Source organism: Rhea pennata, chromosome 3 (assembly GCF_028389875.1).
Source record: "Rhea pennata isolate bPtePen1 chromosome 3, bPtePen1.pri, whole genome shotgun sequence".
NCBI lineage: Eukaryota > Metazoa > Chordata > Aves > Rheiformes > Rheidae > Rhea > Rhea pennata.
In genome coordinates this window covers 34,141,724-34,164,571 of record NC_084665.1, presented here as the reverse complement: position 1 = coordinate 34,164,571, position 22,848 = coordinate 34,141,724, and the positions used below count along the sequence as shown (strand labels likewise).

General features: G+C 41.3%; 1 protein-coding gene across 8 annotated transcripts in view; it reads left to right on the top strand.

The window, feature by feature from the left end:
* DAAM2 (dishevelled associated activator of morphogenesis 2) overlaps positions 1-22,848 on the top strand; it is a 212,752-nt gene that overhangs the window by 80,156 nt on the left and 109,748 nt on the right. For 7 of the 8 annotated variants that reach the window (XM_062571961.1, XM_062571963.1, XM_062571962.1 and 4 more), the window contains one exon: positions 4,073-4,275. The exons of the other annotated variant lie outside the window; for it this stretch is intronic. In XM_062571961.1, the coding sequence (XP_062427945.1) occupies positions 4,102-4,275 (174 nt within the window). In that variant the 5' untranslated portion in view covers positions 4,073-4,101. The remainder of the gene's footprint in view (positions 1-4,072; positions 4,276-22,848) is intronic. 8 annotated transcript variants of the gene reach the window in all.

Sequence of the window (22,848 nt, the reverse complement as noted above, 5' to 3'; positions counted from 1 at the left end):
GCATTACCTCAAATTTATATGTTCCATCCTGCCATAGAGAAAGATGAAGATTTCCTGGGGAAACTGAAGTATTGTGTCTTGTTTGTTTGTTCGTTTTTGTCTGCTGTTGTCCTGCTATAACCAACCAGTGTGGACGGTGATTCTGTATCAGATGTACGATCTATGCTTTTCACCTAGATCAGACTGTTGGCTGCACCCACTGGAGTTTCGTGCCTGTTGAGAGTTAGTAGAGGTTCAGGTCTGGAGGTGAATACATCAATGTTTTCTATGAGTGCTTTCTCATGCTGAAAACCAGTTTTGCAGGACTGCATGTGTTCAGTTAAACCGTACAGTTCTCTTCTATTAAAGTTCATGGATTCAGAAGTGTTTTCTCTATTTTACTTTAGTTGTGCCATGACTGTTCACTGCGTTGAGGGACAGGACAAACTGTGATAACTGGCCTCTTACACAGGAGAGCTTCTGACACGGTTGTTTCACATGTCTTACTCGTTGTGGAATGCTGCCTCTTTTTGTATCGAAAAATATAATTTCTGAGAAGAGAATGAAGAGAGAGAGAAAGAGAGAGAGAGACTGAATAAAGGATTTAGAACTTGCAATTGAAAGAGGATCCTTGCGTGCAGTTAGACTGGATCCTATCACGTGTGGCTGAATTTTCTGATAAGTCTTGGAGAAATTGCATTAGGTTAATTAAGTTTGGTCACTGGGCCAAGTGGTTTAGAAATGAACACGTACTCCCTGTCAGAGGAAGAGGACATTGTTATAATTAGATCTTTGGCAAACTCCTGATCTGAGCCGAGCTATAGATGGGGCTGGGAAGCAGGAGAGGGTTAGCTATGAGGAGATGGTGTGCAGTTAGCTGTTTAACTAACAGCAAGTTGTCTGTGCTGTGCAAAAGGGTAAGATGGTGCAGCCAAGAAGAGCTGTGGGAGGGAGTTAAATTTAATAGTAGGATTCCTCTGGAGAGATTTCCCACTGATTCTCACTGGAGCTGTTTAGAAGTGGATAACTGCACATTTATTCTTATATATTTTCTTACCTTTAAGAAATTGAAAGGCAATAAATCTTTCATTAGGAAAAAAAAATTACTTCTGTGCTTACTTTCATAAGGTTTTAAGACTTTTTTTTATGATACCTATATTATCAGTTTCCATTTCAGAAAAATGGAAAGTGTTCATTTCAGCATTTTCTCTCTATTGCCTTTTCTCCTCCTCCCACCTTGGAAGCACTTTCACAAATTTTGATTCTTGAGAGACTTTCTTTTTTTTTTTTTTTTTCTTTTTTTTTAACCATTTCTCCTGCCAGAGATCAAGGAAATGTAATTATTTTTTAAATAATATAAACAATGTAACTTAAAAAGGCAGTACTCCCATTCAGAAATATCACTCCTTCATTCATGGATTCAATCCTGAAATACCTGTGCTAGATTCTTCTCCATCAGTCTTGAATTGTTTGTATTTTAAATCCATCTAGACACCTCTCCTGTCTACAATTATAGTGTTGCAGCATTACAGAAATGCCATGTTACCTCTTTGTGTCAGTATGGATTTGCTGCATGTCACTTAGAGGTGGACCTGGAAAATGCCAGTGTCAGAATAAGGATTGTGCAATGGAACAAGGCACTGTAAAAGGCCTTACTTTGTGAGGTTTCCGCTCATGTGAGCTCTGTATGCTTTTGCAGAATAATAAAAACTGAGTAACTTTATTGAGTGACTTATGTATGGATTACAGCAGATGATGCCTGTATCATAAAAACACCAAGGGAACAAGCACTAGCTGATATTAAGATGCTTAAGATGAAAGTTGAATGATGAAATGTCAGCAGCCTTTGCTGCCCTGACCAGGACAGTGCCTACTCTGTAGAAAATGCTGGCCTTCATATCCAGCCATGTGGTACTTCTCATTTCCTGGTAGGGTGCCTTTTTATGACAAAATGCTAACTGAAGTCTTGGTCAAATCTCATAATGGAGGATGTTATGGTCCTATCACTGTGATGTCTCAAACAATTTTTCCAAATACGATTCAGTCTCCGTACCCCAGACATTCGTGTCCTTTGATGGTTAGTGAGGAAGTCTTTAGACAGCAGGCCAGAATTTGGTTGCAACTGAATTGATGCAAATGTAGTTTATACTGGATTTAAATCAAATTTGATTCATTGATTTGGGTTCCTTCCAAGATGATGTTATGTCAGAATAATGAGTTCTAACCTTATCCATGGCCAGCTTGTCATAACGGACATTGCACTTGGAGTAGTCCCTGAGAAGATGGTCTCCAGTGAACAAGGTCAACTTCTTCTGAGGTTCTCTTGTGAAATTTTTTAAAGAATCTGCTTCAGGGAGAAGAAACAGAAGTTTGCGTGAATATATCATGTGAGATCTGAGGGCATTTTGCTTTTTCTAGCTAGACCAGTGTCAAGGTGCTAGGTTTCAGGGTTAAGTTGGCCTTTGGCATCTCCTAGTTAGAATCCAATGATCTTAACAAATGTACTTTTGAAGCCAGCCTCACCCTGCCCTACCAAGTCCTGCTCAGATATACCGCCCCTTGCAGACCTGGCACAGAGAGCAAAGGAAAGTGGGTGTGCCAGGAGGGCAATGCATGGTACCAGCTCACCTGAGTTTGTTCTTTTCCTTCCAGCTGCCTGAGAGTTGCCCTTATGACCTCCAGTGCAAAAGCAGAGGTGCTAGGTACATTAAGATCAGCTGCAAAGTAGGGCGGGTGATTCCTGCCCAACACACAGTGCTGCAGGGAGATTGGATGGTGTATTTTTTTAAGCAAACATGTTCGGATTCCTACACAAAATGTCCCTGGAGAGCTTCTAGCTGGATGCAGTGCATTGAATCCCACTATGCAACTGCTGTCACAAAAGTGCTTTTCTCACTTATGCTCTATGAGAGCTTAAAGCAGCCTTGTTCTGGCAAGCAAACAGGCCAAAGCTTTGTGGGGCAAGTTAGGGCGAAGTTGCAACAGGCGCTCTGATGACAAAGTTCAGCTGTGTTGCTGCTGATACAGCGTCCAGCATCCTGTGGCTACCTTCACCTGCTGCCTCCCTTGCTGCTCCCCCTGCCTTGTGCCTGGGGAGCTTGGCTTCACAACAGGCTTTAATTATTTACTCTGTAAGGATATGGCTTATTCTGCAGATTGAGTGAAAAAATGAAGCCCTTAAAAATATAACACAAATAAGCCCCTGAGCTGTCAAACAACAAGTCCCTTAAAAGGGCAAAATATGCAGCTCTCTGTGGACTGCACAGATCCCTCCTTTCAAAGTGCTGGCAGGAGACTTCCTGTTTGGATGGGCTGTTCGCAAACGGTGTTGTATGGTGAAATCAGTCACTTTCCAGTGCCTCCTTTGGGCCTTCTCTTGTCGGCTTTACAATCCGGATACCAGAGCCCTTCAAGCCTGGGTCCTGTCAAGACTGGATCTGGCAGCTTAAATGTAAATCTGAAAACATGTGTTAACACAGTGCAGTTTCTCCCTTGGATTCATAAAACAACCCAAACTAGTTAAGTATATTTGAAAATGTGATAGCCTACTGAGCTAGTCTGATCATTAAGGAGTAAGTTAGTGCTGGAGGTCTGACTCAGAGTGGTGAAAATTTGATTTCCACTTAGTTGTTTTATCATTGGTTTTATTGTGATCAAATGGAATGTCTTTGGGGAATTCTTCCTTTTTTCTGGGTAAATTCTCCAGTATATGCTTTTTACTTTGGATACTTTGTTTCCTGTTGTAGTGAGAGAAGAGGAAATATTAGTGTTCAATAGTAGTATTCAATGCTAACTACTGAGTGTCACTGTTAAATCCAGCTGCTGAGAAATCCTACACTGCATTTGTTAAGTCTTTCAAAAATTCTGGGAGGAGTGATGCTATATTGCCATACAAGAACATGTTGATATTATGGTAAAACTCAGCTACCTTGTTCAGCCTGAGCATTTATTTTGCTCCTTTGTATCTCAAATCTTTCTGTTCTCCTCTTGTCTTTATATGAGCAATAACCATTGTAACTGCAAAGAGCTGTACAGATCCAGTGGAGTCTTGTTTATCTTTTGTTTTCTTTTGTTTTTGTTTTTTTTCCTGTAGAACATGATCAGAAGATAGCATCGTACACCATGACCATGGCTCCGCGTAAGAGGAATCGTCATGCGTTGGGGTTTCTTTGTTGTTTTGGGGGTAGTGACCTCCCAGAAATCAATCTTAAAGACAATAACCCCCTCCAATTCCTTGAGTTTTCTGTCCCAATCCCACCAGCAGAGGAGCTCAATGCCAGATTCTCAGAACTTGTGGTAAGTTTCTCCTGGCATGTTGATAATTTTAGGGGGCAGATGAATTCCCCCTTTCAAAGCTGAAGGTCAATTTCTGGTTAACAACTTTAGGATAAAATCTACTATGTAATGTTGTACAGTGGAAAATCTTGGGGTTTGCCTGTTTATAAGATAAGGACTATACTGTTCTGTTGTTCAGTAATATTCTGCTGGTGAGATATAAGAATCAAGTGATCAGGCTAATTATATTTCATCTGTCAATTGCCTTTGACCCATGAAATGGTGTTGTTGCAGCAACAGACACAAGCAGGAAAAGGAGGAGTTATTCTAGATGAACTTTGTTGCTTGTTTTTTTCAGTAAATGTGGATTAGCAGTAGCAGGTGGTTACTGATCATGTTTGTCATTAATTGGCTTCGCTATCTTTGTACTCATATTTTGGCATGTATGCAAAACACTGAGAGAGATTACAAGACTGTACTAGTTCTGGAGTCTCCAACATAAAGGTGATGCTCCTGTGATGCTCCTGTGATGCAGTTCATTAGGTGTCTCATTATCTCTCTACGGTTTGGAGTTACGTAAAATGAGGTGTGTGTGAGTGTACATGTACCTGAGATTGTGCTACTGAGATGAGGAATAGCAAAGAAGAATGTTAGATGTCTTATTTAGAGGGGTTTGCCAGCAATCTTCGTATATTGCACTTGTATAACATTAGCCCAGTCAGTTCTTGTCCATTGGTAAGGCTTTTCAGTGCTATAACAATAAAAGTAACTATATAACTTGGGTTTACAGGTGGAGGCGAACATAGGGACAGCTACAGTATGCCAGATCAATAGTCTGGCCATCCAGCCCAGGCTCCTATTTCAAACTGTGATAAAAAAGCTGCTGCCTGAGGATGAATATGAGAAATGAGCCTAGAGTGGTCCTTTCCCAAATATTCTTGCTCCTTCTAAAAGTTTGTAGCTCAAGGATTTTCTCAGCCAAAGTTGCTCTCTGGGTACTCAGTAACTAGTATGGATTTATCTTCTGTTAACTCCTTTCGTCTACCCTAGAACTTGTGAAAAGTTTTAGGGTTTGCATGTATCCTGTGGCAGGGGTGTAAGAAGGATTCAATAACACTTGCAACTGTTTCAGGAGGAATAGGGGGTGCCAAAGAAGGAAGGGATTTCATTCATTTCTGACTAACTAGTGGATGGCGAATCTCTTCTTAGGGAGGTGGCTCACAAAATCCTGGTCTGTATTTAAGTTCATTTGACTCCTATATGAAACTAATTTTATTCCTTTTGGGAAGTGCAGCTGGCTGACTCTAGGGAATTCTGCTTGGTGACATGTATTCCTCTTGGGTATGAACATAATCTGTAATCTGCTCCACTGACAGTTTATTTCTAGATGTTCTGTAAGTATTGTTTTTTACATGAAGTATTAATGGCTGTGTAAAAGATCATCTCTCTCCAATACCAAGATCTGTTGAAGCATTAAATCCAGCTTTCCTGAGAATGTCGCCAACATGCTTTTCTCCTGAATTAGGCTTGCTAAAACTTGAACCTGCTCATTTTGGGGTCATAAGAAAAGAACTGTTTATATTTGCCACTGGGCTTTGCTTACTGAGAAGAGGATCAGTTCCTATGGGGAGTTTGAGAATTTGTGGTGGTGTTTAGGGTTCTTTTAACTTTTTGGTTTATGCCTGGCATATGTGGCTGTTCCATGTGCTTATGGCAAAATAGTTCACAGCTGCCCTGTGGAAGTCTATTAAAGAGTATGATTTATAATGTTTTCAGCACAAAATTTAATGACAAGTGTACATGATGATCTGCAGAAATTTTTGGCCCCAGAAGTTTGAGTTGTTGGTCTATGCTATAACTTACTAAATGTGCTGACAGCCTGTAACTGGCATATATATTTCAAATAAATGAAGCTATTGAAATAAAAATAGATCAAATTCATGTTCATATATTTAATGATAGTACCCTAGCCATCATTACTTAAGTGTGCTGGAAGAGAAACTTGCTATTTTTCAGAAGGTTAATGATGTACATCAAATGTTTTATAAAGCACTCAGATAGGATGGTGATATATGTCCAGAGGAGTTCCTGTATAAGCGGGTAACATGACAATAGTAAAGTTTTTATGAGTGGGAGAACCTGGGATAGAAACAAGGCTGGCAGAATGCAGAATTTGCCCAGAAGGATTGGTTTGTCCACAGTTCCAGATTAATACATGTTCTATGAGACACTAAAATAAAACAGGCTACATTTGTATTGACAGCTCAAATGAGATTTTAATTGGATTAGAAAGAGTCAATCTGTAAATGCGTGAGTGTAAATCAGCGACCTGGAAGTGCCTGAGAGCACTCTGTGCTGTGTACTAGCTTCCCCGCTGCTTATCCGTTAGGGTCTAGTCTGGATGCATTTGTACTATATAAAAAACAGATTTGAGTGTAAAGCCTTTTGACCCAAATCCCCAAGTGAAATGATGACATCAACATCATCTGAGATCTGTAATGAGAAAAGCATTTGTGTTAGTTGCCTGGGGCAGGCCCAGAGGGTATAGCCTTATCTTGCCATCTGCTCTGCAAAGGGTGTAATGAAACATAGTGCTGTGTGTGAATGCGTTTTTAAAAGCCCTATTTTCCCCTTGTTGCAGTTAAAATCTGGGGCATTGTCCCACATAGGAGTTAATGACAAGAAAAGCTAAGCCTAGCTGTTCTGGAAGAGCCTCCCTTGTGATGAGTTTTCCGGTATGGTAAATATCTAGCATGTTTCCACCTGTCTTTCTGAAGCAAATGGACACTTTGAGGGTCAGCAGAACATCTTTTCTTGTTCTTGTTGTCTTCAAGTTAATAGCATAAAAAGTGATTTTGGAGGTGTCCATTTTGCAAAAGCAGGAGATTAGGAATTAAGAATATGTTGAGATCCTTTATTTGTGATGGAGTTGTAATATCCCTTCCCAGCTTGGAAAGTTGCCTGTGCAGACTCCAAGCTGAGTCAGGTATATTTGTATAGGGCTCTTTGTGTGGGAGATGGACCTAGATGACCCAATAGAGAATGGCAGCCCTGACTGGACTCTGACCAAGGTAGTGTTTGTCAATGGACAAGTTGATGCTGATCTCAGCTGAAATATCTGCTCCATAGACAGCTCAACCAGACAACCTTTTCTAGTATGGATTCCCCGCATTTCTGACCATAAAGCTGGATGTTACGGTTGAAGCCTTGTTTCCTCAGTTAGAAAATGGAAGCAGAAGGACTTACTCCTGATATGGGCTAATTCAACTTTATTTTATTTCAGTGGAAACATAGGCAGAGAGCAGGTCTGAGTAAAGACTATGGCTCAGGATGATTGGCTCTGATATTGTTTGGGCTAAGACAAGAGGTGAAGTCATATTAGCTAGCAAGCCATCCACTGATAGTGATTGACTTGGAGCTAATACAGTAACAATGTGGATAAGTCCTTGTCAGAAGTCTAGATGTTCAAGAAACAAAGCAAACAAATGTGGATGAGTCCAAGGCTTGCCCCTTTCATGCTCTCAAGTGAAAGAGAGAAGGCTTCTGAGTCTCTCTTTAAAAAGACAGGTGAGGAAAGAAGCCCTGTGCAGCAGGAGGGCTGTGTGGAATGGCCCTCTGCCTCATAAATAGTAAAATTGGCCTTACATGACCATCATGGCCCTCTAGCCGGCTCCCCTTCTTCTTTTCCTCTGTCTGTCTTCCCAGCTGGCAGTGTATATACTACCATGTAGTGAAGTGCTGCTGCAGTCGGTGGTCTAGTCAGTGGCTGCCAAGCTGGTTTTGTGCCTGCTGGCAAAAATGACAGTACTAAGCACATGTGTTTTCCTTTGTGCAGATTTATTGACTGAACAGGAACTGCAGAAGACTCTGGAAGAACTATTCCAAGGCCAGGGGATTTTTTTTTTCATGAAACAGCTTCTCCAAGTCCTTGTTCTCTATTAGAAGTGGTGTGTTCTTGCCAGTGGATTCTGATTCTTTCATTCAATATGTGAAGTTTTGAGATCTTTCTCATGAAGATGGTGGGCAGCTTGATATTAAATATGTCAGCATCTAGATCTCTCTTACATCAGCAACTTGATCTCAAATGGGGCCATGCTAAGAAGGGTAACTGTAAATCCTGAAAATTCGGAGAAAGCAGAAAAATGTAAGGAATACTAGTACAGACCAAAAAGAAGCGCGAAGAGCATATACTACTACTTTTGTTTTGTTTCTTTTGTTAGTGGCTGTGTTGGGATGGATATGGTGTTTGAGAAGGTAGAATTCAACATAATCTATTTTAGGGTGGAAAGTCCATGAGAAGAAATGGAACTGTCTACTGAGTTGCCCTTTTCAAAGTTGATAATATTATTACAGTCTGTAAGATTGAATAATAATATCCTTACCTGAGTTACCTACACCACATTAGATTCTTGCACTGCTTACCCTTATCTCCTCTTAGTCCTGTCTACCTTTGAAGCATTCCTGTATTTAGCTCAGCAAGGACGTTGATGAAATTCTCTAGTCTTGGTTTATTTCTCTTGCACTTGAATCTGGTGAGGGTTGATTTGTTTGTTTGTTTGTTTGTTTTCTCTGGGTCCCAAGATAATGGGGTTTGACTTCATAAATTCACAGGAGCTCTTTATCCGTATTCCTATTTACAAGCCTCTCAGGCTTTTCAAAACTAAAATTTAGACTTTGTGTCACTAACAGTACCCCTTAAGTTACGTTAATAACAGTAAAGGAAAAACGTAGAGTTTTGAACTCCCTATATTTGAAAACTTCAGAATTACCCAGCATTTCTTGTGGCTTGTCTTTCTACTGCTTCTCATCCATTGAAATGGCAGCATCGTATGAGACCCCATTGTTCTTTAGTTTTTGAAAGGGGTAGGCTGTTGCTTGGGTGAGACAACATCGTCTTTCTGCGTGCGAATGTGTGTGTGCATGTGTGTGAAGAGATCTAGTTTTCTGACCGTATTGAGAAACTCCAGCTTTTTTTTGTCTCTGCATTGGAGAAGAAACACACTGATCCTACTTCTATGTGGTCCTGAACAGTGAGACGACTGGAAATGTGTTCTGTGTATCATTGCTTGTGTGCAATGAAATGAAGATGAAACCAAATGCTGAATCAAGGTCTCTGTCCCTCCCTTGGGATCAAGCACCTTGATTCTAGCCTATGCTAGAATCATGATTGAAAACTTAACTTTGGTTTCTGTCTGCAACTCTCTGCAACAATAACCACAAGAACATGGAACTATGTCTCTTTCTGTCATCACCCTAAATTCAACTAATCCCTTGTCTTGTTACCTCTCATCCCATAACACTTAGTAATGGTATCTGTGGCATCAGAGTTGGCCTAGTTTCTGAATTAAAGATGAGCTATGCAGAGATCTAGCTGAAAGGAGCAGCTATGCACTCAGCCAAAGCAGTGGCTATGGCAATAAAAAGAAGAAAGAAAATGAGGATCATGTTGATTCCTTCTCCTCTAGGCTCCTTGGAATGAGAACAGTGTGGAAGAGCTCCTGTGCAGGCACACAAAGGGGATTCCTTATCTTTTCAATGGTTTGTGACTCATTAAGGGAAAAACACAAGGAGGAGACATGGTCTGAAAGTCCAAATAGCAGAGACAGCAACTTGGGGACCTCTCAGTGTCCAGAGAATTTCTGTAATTCTGACTAGCCCTTTTAAGCTATGTGCCACTTTAGGGTGGAGGAGACTTAGAGCAAGATCCCTGTTACTTTACCGCATCTGAGACTCTTTTTTTTTTTTTTAAGAACTGTCCCCTCCCACCACATGCCTCCTGCTTCATTTTTACCACTCTTTAGCTAATCTCCTCCTAAGAAATCAATGTCTTCATCTTGTTCTGAAACAAAACTTTGGAATTAATCTTATGTTTGCTGCCATCACACTGTTTGCTGCACTGTCTTGATATTTTAACCTGCCAGGCTGCTAGCTGTCAGCACTTTAGTGACAGAATATTGAAGAATGTGAAATGAGTTGGTCAATCTTCTCTCAGTACATGAGAGGTCGTTGGCACAATTGGCATCCTTGCTACCTGCCTGAGGACAGAAACAAAGGATCAGGAGAGCTACAGGGTCAAATATCCATTAGCATAGGATAAAACACTCATTAACAGGAGATTTGGAAGAAAAACTCAGTTCTGTGCTTACCTGGGGACATGTGTCCACATCTGTTGCTTTTGTACCTTCATAGAGAATAAAATTCACTAAATATAATCTCTCTAGTTTGCTGATGATACCAAGCTGGGAGAAGTGACTGACACACCTGAGGGCTGTGCTGCCATTCAGAGAGGCCTGGACAGGCTGAAGAGTTGGGCAGAGAGGAACCTCATGAGGTTCAACAAGGGCAAGTGCAGAGTCCTGCGCCTGGTGAGGATTACCCCTGTGCACCAGTGCAAGCTGGGGACTGACATGCTGGAGAGCAGACCTGGGAGTGCTGGTGGATGACAAGTTGACTATGAGTACTGCATCCAGTTCTGGGCTCCCCAGTACAAGAGAGACATGGAGTTACTGGACAGAGGCCAGCGTAGGGCTACAAAGATGATCAGAGGGCTGGAGCATCTACCCTGTGAGGAATGGCTGCGAGAGCTGGGCCTCTTCAGCCTGGGGAAGAGAAGACTGAGGGGGGAATCTTATCAATGTGTGTAAGTACCTGAAGGGAGGGTGTCAAGGGAACAGGGACAAACTCTTTTCATTTGTCCCGTGTGACAGGACAAGAGGCAATGGGCAGAAATTGAACCACAGGAAGTTCTGCCTGACCGTGAGGGGGAATTTCTTCCCTGTGAGAGTAACAGAGCACTGGAACAGGTTGCCCAGAGAGGCTGTGGAGTCTCCTTCTCTGAAGATCTTCAAGGCCCGCCTGGATGCAACCCTGTCTACCATGCTCTAGGTGCCCCTGCTTGAGGAGGTGGGTTGGACTAGATGATCTCCAGAGGTCCCTTCCAACTTTACTGATTCTATGATTCTATGATTCCTAGAGGAGAGAAAGAGTAGAGGGGAGAAAGAAAAACAAGTAAATCTGTTTTGAAAGAGATTATGGTGCAGTATGGAATGATCTGAAATATTTTATTTATTTTGTCGGAAAGTAAAACAGTTCATGAGCAAGGCACCAATATGACACATACTGGATAAAACACCTTCATTAAGAGCCAGAGAGAGATGAGATCCAAACCTAAATAACTGTAGTAGCAGTTCCCACTGCAAACAGGCGCTTGGAAGTAGCAAGTTCCTTTCATGCTTAGCTCTTCCATGCAGGGTATTTAATATAATAGATACAACATAAACCTCAGATGAAAACTAGGCTTCACCACATTGAATAAATACTCCCATATATCACTAGTCCCACTCATGCTTGCCAAGTCTAGCTGTGGCAGTGTTCATGAGGCCTTTCTTTGACTCTGCAATCAGAAAGAGTATTTAAGTAAAGAGAGAGAGTTGCCACCATTGTGGACTTTCTTGTGAGTATCAACTGCCTTAGACAGTAGTTTATATACATGTGTGAGAGGACACATATTTCTCTATTTCTCTGTGCTTGGTGACAGGCCTGGAGTCCAAAGACCTCAGTTGTTCCCCGGAAGAGTTACAAGGGGGCTGGGGGAAAGATACACAGAGATCCTGGTTCTGCCTCTCAGCTGCTTCATTTCAATATCTTGTTTAGTCCTTGGTTTCTCTCTGAAAATTTCTGACTTCAAAATATAAGTCCTCACCTTAAGCCCCCAAACTCATCTCTTGTGTACTGATAACAGTATTTAATCATATTTAGATTCAGATATGATGCCAAGATTCAAGGATTTCAGTTTCAAGTTATCAGTTATTCTATCCTCTTCTTGGATTATTTTCAATACAGAGATTTAATTTCTGTGTTACTTCCCTGGCATGGATATATAAACCAAAATTTCAGACTGCACCTCTGAGAGGCTTGTGGCTTTGAATCATTGATCAGTACAGACTTCTCTGCAATTTTATTTTGGAAGTGCCTCTGTGCTGTATTGCACCTAAAGTGCGGCTCTTCCGTTCCCTGTGTCCTTCCCCCCTGTAGTTTGCTGTACAGAATGATTGTTCCTAATTAGTCAGGAAGGTTGTGTGGTGCAAAATGCAGGCAAGATCTGTCCCTCATTTTGATTTGCGTGCAATGAGCTCTCATTCCAGGAAACCAAGAGACTTTACTGGCCTCAGCCCAGTGGAGACTCCCTATCCCAGTTATTGCTTTCTTTCTTGCACTTAATGAGAATGTGCCAGTGGAAACTGTAAGAAAATACTAATTATGAGACTAAGTAGGATTTGTCTGACACTAGATAGGACCAGCGGCTGGCATCTGGGAATAGGGCTTAACATCACCAAGTGACTAGAAGGCACTGTGTCTGAAGACAGAAATCACAAACCTTTGAGGCAGCAGACTGCTTTTGTAGCTGAGAGGAGCCAGGCCACAAAAACTTTCCTTTCTCTTGGGTTAGTTTGTAGTTGGCTGATTAATGTTTTTCATGCATCTGCATGCACTTGTCTTATATTATAACCATGGCAAAAGCACTGAGTGGTTTAAGATTTCTGAAGCAATTAGAAGAGTAAAGCTAGAAAGGCAAAAGCTATCCATTCTATTCTATTCTTTAGTCCAAGACTGTGCATATCTAAGATAACTTTTTCTTTTTAGAGACTCTGCTCTTCAAAGAAAGATTTTTCATAATGTCAGATGTCAGGCTTTACTCATGTCGCATGAGCAGTACACATGTGCAGGTCCCAAGTTCTAATGCATGCAGCACTACAAGCAGCTTTCTAGAGCTACTCAAGTCCTGATGTGTGAGATGCTACGTTTTGTGGCAGAAACAAGTCTCACTTTATGTGACAGACACACACATACATACCGAGTCATGTGATAGAGACAGGCTTGTGGCACTGGGAGCAGCACCAGCACCTATTTCTCTCTCTAGGCTTCCTTTGAGTCGATGCAGCTGGTTGGCAGCTCACAATTCCCTGACCAATTATGTGAGAGAAGTAGCAATGGCTTTGCTGTAGGTGTGTTAGACCTAGATGCTCTGAGAGAAGCAAGAAATGGGAGCCATAAGAACAGTTCTTACACTCTATACCTGAGAATCAGTAGAGTTGTATAAACATATGCAAATACAGATCTGGGCTTTTGTGCTAGATTATGATGTGAGGAAGCTGGGGGTGTGACCAGAGTACCTGTGTAGTTACAAAGGTTTTTGTTCACAGATATCAGATTGTCCAGGGATACGTTGCTCTGCAGAGCTTTTTGCTTTACTGTGAGACTTGTGGAGAACTTTTGTTGACCATATCAGAAAGATCATCTGACATAGAAGCGACCACTTGGAGATGCATCTGGGAGAAATGGCAGAGGAAGATAGTACATCATAGATGGAGCATGATGGCTGGATTGTCACCAGGCAGGAGATTGTAATAAGGAAGGAAAAAGCTTTTCAAAGCAGTAAAGGAGAAGACGCAATGAATGGAACAGCGGTGGTGCTGAAGGGACAGCAGGAAGCGGTGCAAGGAGGCAGCTGGCATGGGACAAACCATAGGCCAAGAAAGTGATCTTATGGCTACGCTTTTAGGGCTCAAAGTTACATGGTGATGAGGGGAGGTTGAATGGCAGAAGTCTGTTTCTGAGATGTTGTAGAACGTATGATTTGGACAAGAAAGGAGAATAAGATCCTGGTGGTGATGAAACCCTATCAAATCCTAACAAAATGGAGCACTTCAGGCAGTTCGGTCATTATTGTAAAAGTAGCAGCTTAAGCTGCAACAGCAGTGAATTTTTCTGCTGCTAAGGAGAAATTGCAAGAGGAAGGGCTTCAGTCATGTTGGAGCGGAAGGAATTAACCCTACTGAGATAACATATAGCTGGGATTTAGGAGAACAAACAACTCTGGACAAAATAGGATAATTGAATCAAGAAGTGGATGACAATTGGGAAGGATTGTCTGTGTAATGTATTGACTACTATTAGTTTCTGTATCTACTCATCTAACAACGATTTATATCAGATATAATCATTGTTCAGGTGGTATTATAGTATAGTCTGAAGGAGGGCAGGGGGAAGGATGTATAGTTGTGTGTCATGCCTCTGTGTCTTTCTGTAGGTGGAAGGTGTCTTCAAACATGCTTAAGGTTGCTTACCATTCAGGGGACCTGTTAACGTAACCTGGGATGGCTCCTTTGTTGCTGGAGGAAAATGGCCTTCCTTGCTTGTCATGTGCCTGATCATCAGGACTTGGAAGTCTAGGAGGACAGGATGCTACAGATGTGGCTGAGTAGATAGAGTAGCACCTTTTTAGAGTGCTGCATTTTTAAGTCTATAATTGTCTGGCACCTTCCTCTGCACTGGTGAGGGGGAACTTTTGGTGTCACCAAACGCAGAAAATGAGTGGCCCTTCTGTTTAGCCTTTCAGAACCGGAGGGGAGCAGTATATGGAAGGCAGGCATCTGAAGGGGCTTTTTCTGTCACTCATTGCACTGGGCTGCCTCCCCAATTAGTCTGCCTTTGACATATTTTGTTCGGAGGAAGTACAGACAGATGCTTTCCACCTGGCACTGAAACACCACTCACCCAGAGCTTTCAATGCTAGGTACTTCTTTTTTCTTTAAACAGCCAAGTCTTTAAACTTGATGGGAGGAAAACATATTTTAAGAGCACTGTTTTTTTTTCCCCACAGTCCTTTTCCTAGGTCCTTCTGCAAGCTTTTACAACTTATTTCAAGCATTTGTGAGTTTATTTCACCAATATGAATCAGGCAATAATAGTATTTCTTCTACCAGCTTTGGTATAGAATTGCAGTCAAATTGAAAAGGTGCTGAAAGGATGCAGCATGTGTGGGTCATAGGCAGCAGGGGAGTCTTCCAGTGGCAGAATTTGCTGCATTTTATCTACAGTCTTAGGAGCCTACTCTCTGTCTTGTTGTAGACATTGTCTTGCCCTTAGCTACTTGTTTTTTTTTCAGGAAGAATCCCCTCCAGAATCCCTACAGTCTTCCTGGCCAGACTCCTTTCTTTTGTGTGTGGATACAGTATGCAAAAGTGCCCTAGTCAGCATCTGTATATTCTCCGTGCTTCTGTATTAAGAACACTTAAGGGCATCTTTTCATTTTGCAGTTTCCCATCATTTGGTGACCGCATACAAGGAGATGCTCCCTAGACTAATAACACAAGCACCTTTTGGAAGGGTTTAGCAGTGTGTGCCTCAATCTTATGCAATAGTTTACTAGGTGGAGATTTGAAGAATAACTTCTCCAAAGCAAATTGTAAGGGGAAAATGGATTGCAGTTCCCAATTTGGGCATTGGCCAGGGAGATCCCTGAGTCACGGAAAATCCATTGGGATAGATTTAGCAGCTGTGCTTCAGCATTACATCTTGCTCACAGAGCAGCAGCTGGATGAGTTTGTTGGTTAAAGTTGTTGACTCCTACATTAATGATGAGAGAGAACTTTTGGATTACAAATACTTAACTAGATAATAACAACAGATCATAGTTGCTTTTAGGAGATATATTGAATATACAAGGCAAATGCTCATCCTTCTTTTATTCCTTGTCCTATATTTTGTGAGTGTTTCTGATAATTGCTTTCTTAAGAGTATTTAGAAGGAGAATCTTTGGCTGGTGTTTTCTTAACACCAGTGATGTCAGTGCCCAAGTTGAGATTCTGATTATGAGAATACTTGAGCAATAAGACGTGATAGAGTGTGAGTAAATCACCAAATATATTGTAATGCCTTCACTTTAGTGTTTGACTGTGGAAATACTCAGTTTGTGTGAGTGAAGAATATAGTGGAATTACCCTCCACTTCGTTCCAGAGAAGCTAAAAGAAACCTCATAAGCGGATGTTCTTACAGCCAGTCTGGATCAATTAGTAGTAAAGACAGTTCATCAACATTTTTGAAGTAGGAGTTAACAATTAGCAGAAAGGAAGCGATAAACTGGTAAGTCTATTCTATTTCTGGAGTCTGTGCTATGGGCTGTAGAATGAGTCTGTGTTACCGGCTAGCTAGTCAAGAAGTTTAGTCTCTGTTGAGTCAATAACTCAATTTCCCAGCTTTAAATTGTTAGGGATTGATATATTGCACTGGTGTAAACACAGAGTCACTCCACTCAGTTTAATGGATCTAATGAAACATTCTAATCTCAAGTTTACACTGTTAAAACTGAAGTATTCTGAGAGCAAGAGAACTAAAGCCAGCTTCTGATTTCAGTTTTAACAGTCTGAGATAATGCCACAAATTTTGTTGATTTATTGGGGTTCCTTTGGGTTTATCCATGCATATAAGAGCTGAGTTTGGTTCTGCATGTCTGAGCTGTATGAACAAAGCTTGATAACACATTAATTTCACTCATGAAAAACTTAATTGACCTCTCAGTTCCTCCTTCCCTTTTACATAATATTTTATCAGAGAATTAAAGGTCAACCAAGCTCTGGTTTCCACATATTTTCATCCATAGTGGCATATGGTAAATAGGAGGCACACAAGAAGATTAAGTTGGGAGGAGAGGAGTAGGCGGCACCAACGCCCCTGGAAATTCAGCCTGCCTTTGGCACAGGGCCATAGCAGCAATGATTCTTTCCCTGTGCCTTTCCTAGCCTGTTTTGTGGGTTGAGCCAGCAGGCTCAACTGTGTTTGGGCAGGAAGCGATCAGAGAGGTGTGTGCCTGTGTACTTTGGCACAGTGTGAGCTGTGAATTGCTCCAGCATAGGAACCTCCTCTGAAATCATTAGCATTAAAACAGAACAGAAGAGATTTTGTAGGGAGGGAGGGAGAGGGTGGAGAAGCTGGAAAGGTAACAGTTTAGATGGCAGTTTCCTAATAACCTTTTCCACACCTGCCTTCCCATCTGGGGTCTCATCTAAAGACCTTTGGCATAAAAAAAACAAACCCTGGCCCAGGGAGGGGAAAAAGGAGGGGAGAGGGAAATGAGAGGAGGAGAAGGAAGGGAAATGAGAGATGGAGAACAGGCACAATGCTGAGATGGCAGATCTTACTGTTACTTGCTGTTATATATGGTGATGGTAGAAGCTCTGTTTGAGGTGTCTGATACACTGTGTATAACCAAAATGTGGAGATAAATGTGGAACTTGCTCCAGAGGACTTGCAACCTGTCAGAGTGAAAAAATACAACAAGCAGAGGTTTAATGGCTTCAGTTCTGTTTGGTGGAATACTGAGTATACCTACTACTTTGCAGATGGCACTCAGCTGTAAAGGCTGTGAATGTGTTAAAAGACAAGCTGAGAAGAAAATGGAGAAATTGTGTGGGAAAAATAGAATGAGATTCAGTTGGGACCGATGTGCTCCTTTTAGCAGCAAATCTGAAAATAGATGGAAAAGCAGCCAGATGGAAGCAGCCAGGTAGGTGTACTGTATACTTCTGTAGAAAAGGAACTAGGGTTTTTAGTGGATCATGAGCAAACATGAGTCATGCTGCTTTAGGGAAAAAATAAATAAATAAAAGCATGGGATATTTAACTAGGAATGCCGTCTGGAAGATGAATGAAGTAATCTTTGCTCTCAGCATTGGTAGGGTCTCAGCTGGAACAGTGCTTCCACTTTTGAACAACGCACTTCAAGAAAGATGTACTTTGACTGGAGAGAATCCGGAAGTCAATTAGAAGAAGAATGAGAGGTTCAGGGGACATGACCTCTAAAAAGGACTGAAAGACCTCAGCTTGTTTAGCCTCAAGAAAGAAGACTGAGGAACATTACAGCAGTCTTTAACAGGCTTGAAAACTGTTATCAAGAGGAAGGAAAAAATGTGCTGTCCATGTCTGTGGTTGATAGGGCCGGAAGTAATAGGCTGAAATTGCAGCAGCAGGGATTTAGATTAGATACGAGCCTGACTGCTCTGTTTTCATCCCTATCCTTCTCTTTGAGCTCATTCCTGCAGCTCATCTTCATTACAGATAAAGCAGTGATGGCAGTTGACTTCTAGGTCCACCTAACAGGAATACCGACAAAGCCTCCCTTTTGTTCTACCTATATTATAGCCTCTTATATATGAGAATGTATATCTGAATTGTGATCTCTCTCTCTAAACACCTGTGTGTGTATTGTTACATAAAAAGATACTGTTTTTCCTCATTCTTTCTCTCTTATTTGCCCTAACAGATTGTTGTCTTCGGTATGTAGTTTCCCTCTAAAGAAAGAACAGCAGACAGCTGATTCCAGTGACCTGTGAAAGGGGACTGCCAGGTTAGGCCTTGTTGATTGTATGTGCTTGGATGCCACAGAGCCACAGAGACCTTTGAGAAGCAGGAATGAGACAGGATTTAGCTCTTCTCCAGGATTTAAACAAGAAATCACCCAATGATTAAGGAGAAAGTAAAAATAATAATAATAATTAAAAAAACAGTACAGTGCAGTGTGTGTATGTAGGGGGGCAGAGCTTGTTAATTGACTTTTGGTAAGATAAATTTCTCTGCCAGAAATCAGTGTCCTTGATGGATGAAATTCTTAATCTGATGCTAAGCCTTAAGAATGAATAACTGCTATGATAGCAGGGTAGAAGAGAAACACCTTAGCCCATTTCCTTTCCAATGCATTGACTTCAGATGTTTTCTGTCTTGTACTATTGTGACTGAGAATCAAGAGATTCAGGCCTCTAATATTGCTGGTCTTCTAAAGACACACTTGCTGAAAAAGCAAGAAGGAAAAAAAAGTGCAGTGGGAGTCACAGCCTTTTGTTTGTCTGCTTTTCTGCTTTACAGTGAGATCAATGGCTGTAGCTGAAATGTAGAGATTGCCAGCAGGGTGTGTGAGCAGCTCATGTGAGCACAGTAGTTTCATCATGCACAACTGTAGTGATAGAACATTGTTACATGTGTTGTGTGTGTTACGTGCAGGAAACTAGCACGTGCTTATGTATGTAGTGTGCAAGTGGCATATGTAGCTGCACATACCCATACTATTATGTGCATACAAAGGCATGGAAACCCAGGTATGATTTCCAGTGATCTGCCTAATTCTTATCAGTTAGGATATTGATCTAAATGTTACTCTCCACTTCTTATGGTCTGTTATTTCCTTGCACTTTACAAAAACTAATTTTAATTGCAAAGGTTAAGATGAAGTGGAAGAATTTGTAGGGGAGGAGTTTGTTTTCTCTTTTTCTTCACAGGTTATCAGAGAACTAGGAAAAGGTGTCCAGGTGGGAGGTTTTAACTGATCTGCTGTGTTTGCAGGTGTGGAGTCTGTGTGGTTGGTAGTGCTGTTGCCTGTTGAGAGACTGCCTGCCTTCAGTGATTGCTATGGCTACAGCCATACTCTTATGCCAGGCGTTATCCTGAGAAGATGGGAATGGGAATAGGTGGTTGGCTGGAGAAGAGGATTCCACTTCACTCGGTGCCTGCATCAATCATACTTCAATGTCTGAGTTGCATTTTAGGCAAAGCCTTTGTAATGTTTCTCTTGCTGGGGAGCTTTCCTGAATAGTGTTCCTCTTGCACTGCTCTTAGTTCCAGTTTGTGCAAGGGTATAGGCAATTTGTGTAGTTAAATTAATCTCATTCACTGACAGCCCAGACAGACATGCTTTTGGAAAGCCTTATCAGCCTCCTCAGTATTTGAAATGTGGACTCTTCCAGCAGACTGCTTCTTATGTGTCAGCTTGGAGAGATGGATTGAGCAAAGCAATGGAGGGAAGACTGTAGGGGAACAATCCTATACTGTCCCCTGGAGGTGGACACAGCGATTGAACAGGGAATATTTATCTTTCCTGCTTCAAGGACTAATATGCTGTTGCAAAGAGATTGTGATGTGAAGATGACTGATTTTTTTTTTCTTTTAATTCACCTGCTGTGGTTGTGTCTGAAATAGCTTTTAGGACAGCTGCCTTTGGATCCTGTGGTGGAGATTCTTCTGCCTCTGCCCATCCCTCTCTGCCCCCTTCCCTGGTGGGCAAAGGCACAGCTTTGTTATTTGCCAAGAGGACTTGGCATGGGCAACATAAACTGAAAAATTAAGGTTCCTGGGACTGTCATTAATGCAAAAGGGTAACTTTCAAGCAATAGAAATCATATGTTAGCAATGCAGTCTCACTCAGTTCATCAGTTCATTTGGTAACACTATAACAGTTATCCTGCATTGCAAAGGCTTGTAGCCTGCTGCTGACAGCCTCCTCCCTGATCTCTTTCCACTGCTTCCCCTTCCTGTGCAGTCCCAGAGATGTCAGAAATGAGCTGTTTATCTCACGTCAGCTTGAGTTGTACTTCAGCATTGATCAATCCATGACCAACTATTCCCTCAAAGTGATTGCAGAGAGAACACAAACCTTCTCTGGGGCCTGCCAGAGGATGCTGGATGGGATCCCGTTGTGTGTCACAATCACTGTTTACCGCATACAAAATCAAATAAATTCATCCAGAGCACAAGGCTACCTTATGGGATCACAACCCTACTGTGCCACTTGGGAGCATCAGTGAAGCTGGAATAATTATTGGCCCTTCTTTTAGGGACGTAGTGACATCCATCTGTATATATGACCTGCTGGATCTTGGGGCAACAGGACATGTATTATGCTTCATTTTGGAAGCTGAGTGAATTTGATGCTGTTAACAGACTGAGTGAGGATGACTGAGGTGTGTAAAGAATGTATTTGTGCATGACATGAAGAAAAGGTGAAAGGGAGTGAGGAAAAAGAGGGAAGAAAAGGTGTGTATGTGCAAGAGAGGAAGAAGGGTTGGGAATGTGAACAGGAAGCAGGGTATGCGTGGTACATTTAACTGAAATTCATATACTGCAAAGACAAAAACAACAGTCCCCTGAAACCTGAATTCTTGAGGTGAATATGCCAGCAAATTTTTCAGATATGAGGCCCCCAAATTGTGGAGGTTCTAGAGTTTCTAAGGCATCTTAATATCATTCCTGCTTTCTGAGCTGTGTTCCTTATTTGATGAATAGAGAAGAACCATTAAGGATAATGCTGATATAATTGAGCAGAAGAAAACTTTTTTGAAGCTGAGCAAAAAATATTTATAAATATTAATGCTATCTGCATCCTGAAAGGGATATGAGCTCACCTGCTTCATAGAATCAGCCAGTGTTTTGACGCAGAGACTTGGGAGTTAATTGACCATGTAGACGGTTTGCTCCATAGCTTTGAACTGGCAGGGTTTTTGCACTGCTCTCTGAAGCTTTTGGTACTGGTCATAGGTCATATGAGCTGCTGGTCTCATCTAGTCTGATGGCTCTTAAGTTTCTATTTTGAGTTTAACAATACTGGGTAAAGTTTAACTTTTCTGTGGAGCTTTGCCAGTTTATGCCATCTGAGAATTTAGTTCCCATGGTGCTTGTTGATGTTGGGATCTGGCTGTCCTTTTGCCTGAGTATCAATCTGCTTCAAAGGAACCAAGTGCAGCAGAACTGTAGTCAAAATAGGAAGCTCTGTGAACAGCAGAACTAAGGAAACCTATATTCCTGTGGATTATGTCTCGTGGTTGTATTCTCTGATACAAAATAAAGATTAATTTCACACTATAGCTATTCCCTCCGGGGGCAGTAGAAAGATGTCATTCTTTTATGATCCTTAGAAAATGGAGATAAGGAAATGCTGATAGTTGTTTCTGATAGAGAATAGGTCTATGCATGTGTTTGCAGGCAAAAACAAACTTTTGCAGAAAAATGAGAATATACTTTTAGATATAATGAACTTCTCCCAGTCATAAAAGGACCTGTTAAACATGAAACACAGGCCTGGAATGGATGCTCTTAAGAAAGATTTGCTTTCAAGAACACTGTAAGTAAGAGTATGACTTACAGACAAAAAAAAAAAGAAGTATAACTTTATCATCCATAGTTGCAATTGTAAGAACTTGATGAAACAAGACTAAACATAAGAAAAAAAAAATCTCATCTTCCTCCTGCCAAAAAATTTAGTTGGCCCATCCTAATGAAATTATTGCCTGTATGAACAAAGAATATCATGTCAGAATTCTGTCACGCATGTCACATGCGATTTATTGGACTTTTATGATTTTAATAAGTTTGAATGCAGATTTTGAGATTGGAGCAAATTAGAATTCAGTGTTTCAATCTCACAGGAAGTTCTTTTGGTCTGAAAAAAAGTTTTCATTCCAAATCAGATGAGTGCTAAGAACTTCTAAATTCTAAATATGTTTCCACGTGGATTTTTTTTTTTTTTTTTTTTTTTTTTTTTTTTTTTTACACAGAAGGGAGTGGCTTTCTGCCCTTAAGTCACTGGAAGACTCCCTGAGCTGACCAGGCTAATGTCAGCCTGTGGAACTGGCACATAGAATGAGAAAGCCCTGAAGTTGAGGGAGCTTCCCAGGAGGGGACCTTTCCAAAGGAATCTGGAAAACCTTGTTTGAGATGTGGATCTCGGGCGTCCTGGTCTCCAAGTGAAGCAGCAGCTATGTGCTGACCCTGTGCTGCTTTCCACGGTTGTGTTAATGGCAGAAATGTGATGCAAGTCTCAGAACAGTTGTTAGTAGGCATTAAAGATTCACCAGTCTCCTCTACATTCCCAAATATTGCTTATTCTCTATATTAATTTCATTTCATATCATTAAGAAAAGTACTGCCCAATCTTAGTGAGAAATGTCATTCTGTTGAGCGTGTTTTGGGCTCCAAGTCGTCTTCAAACC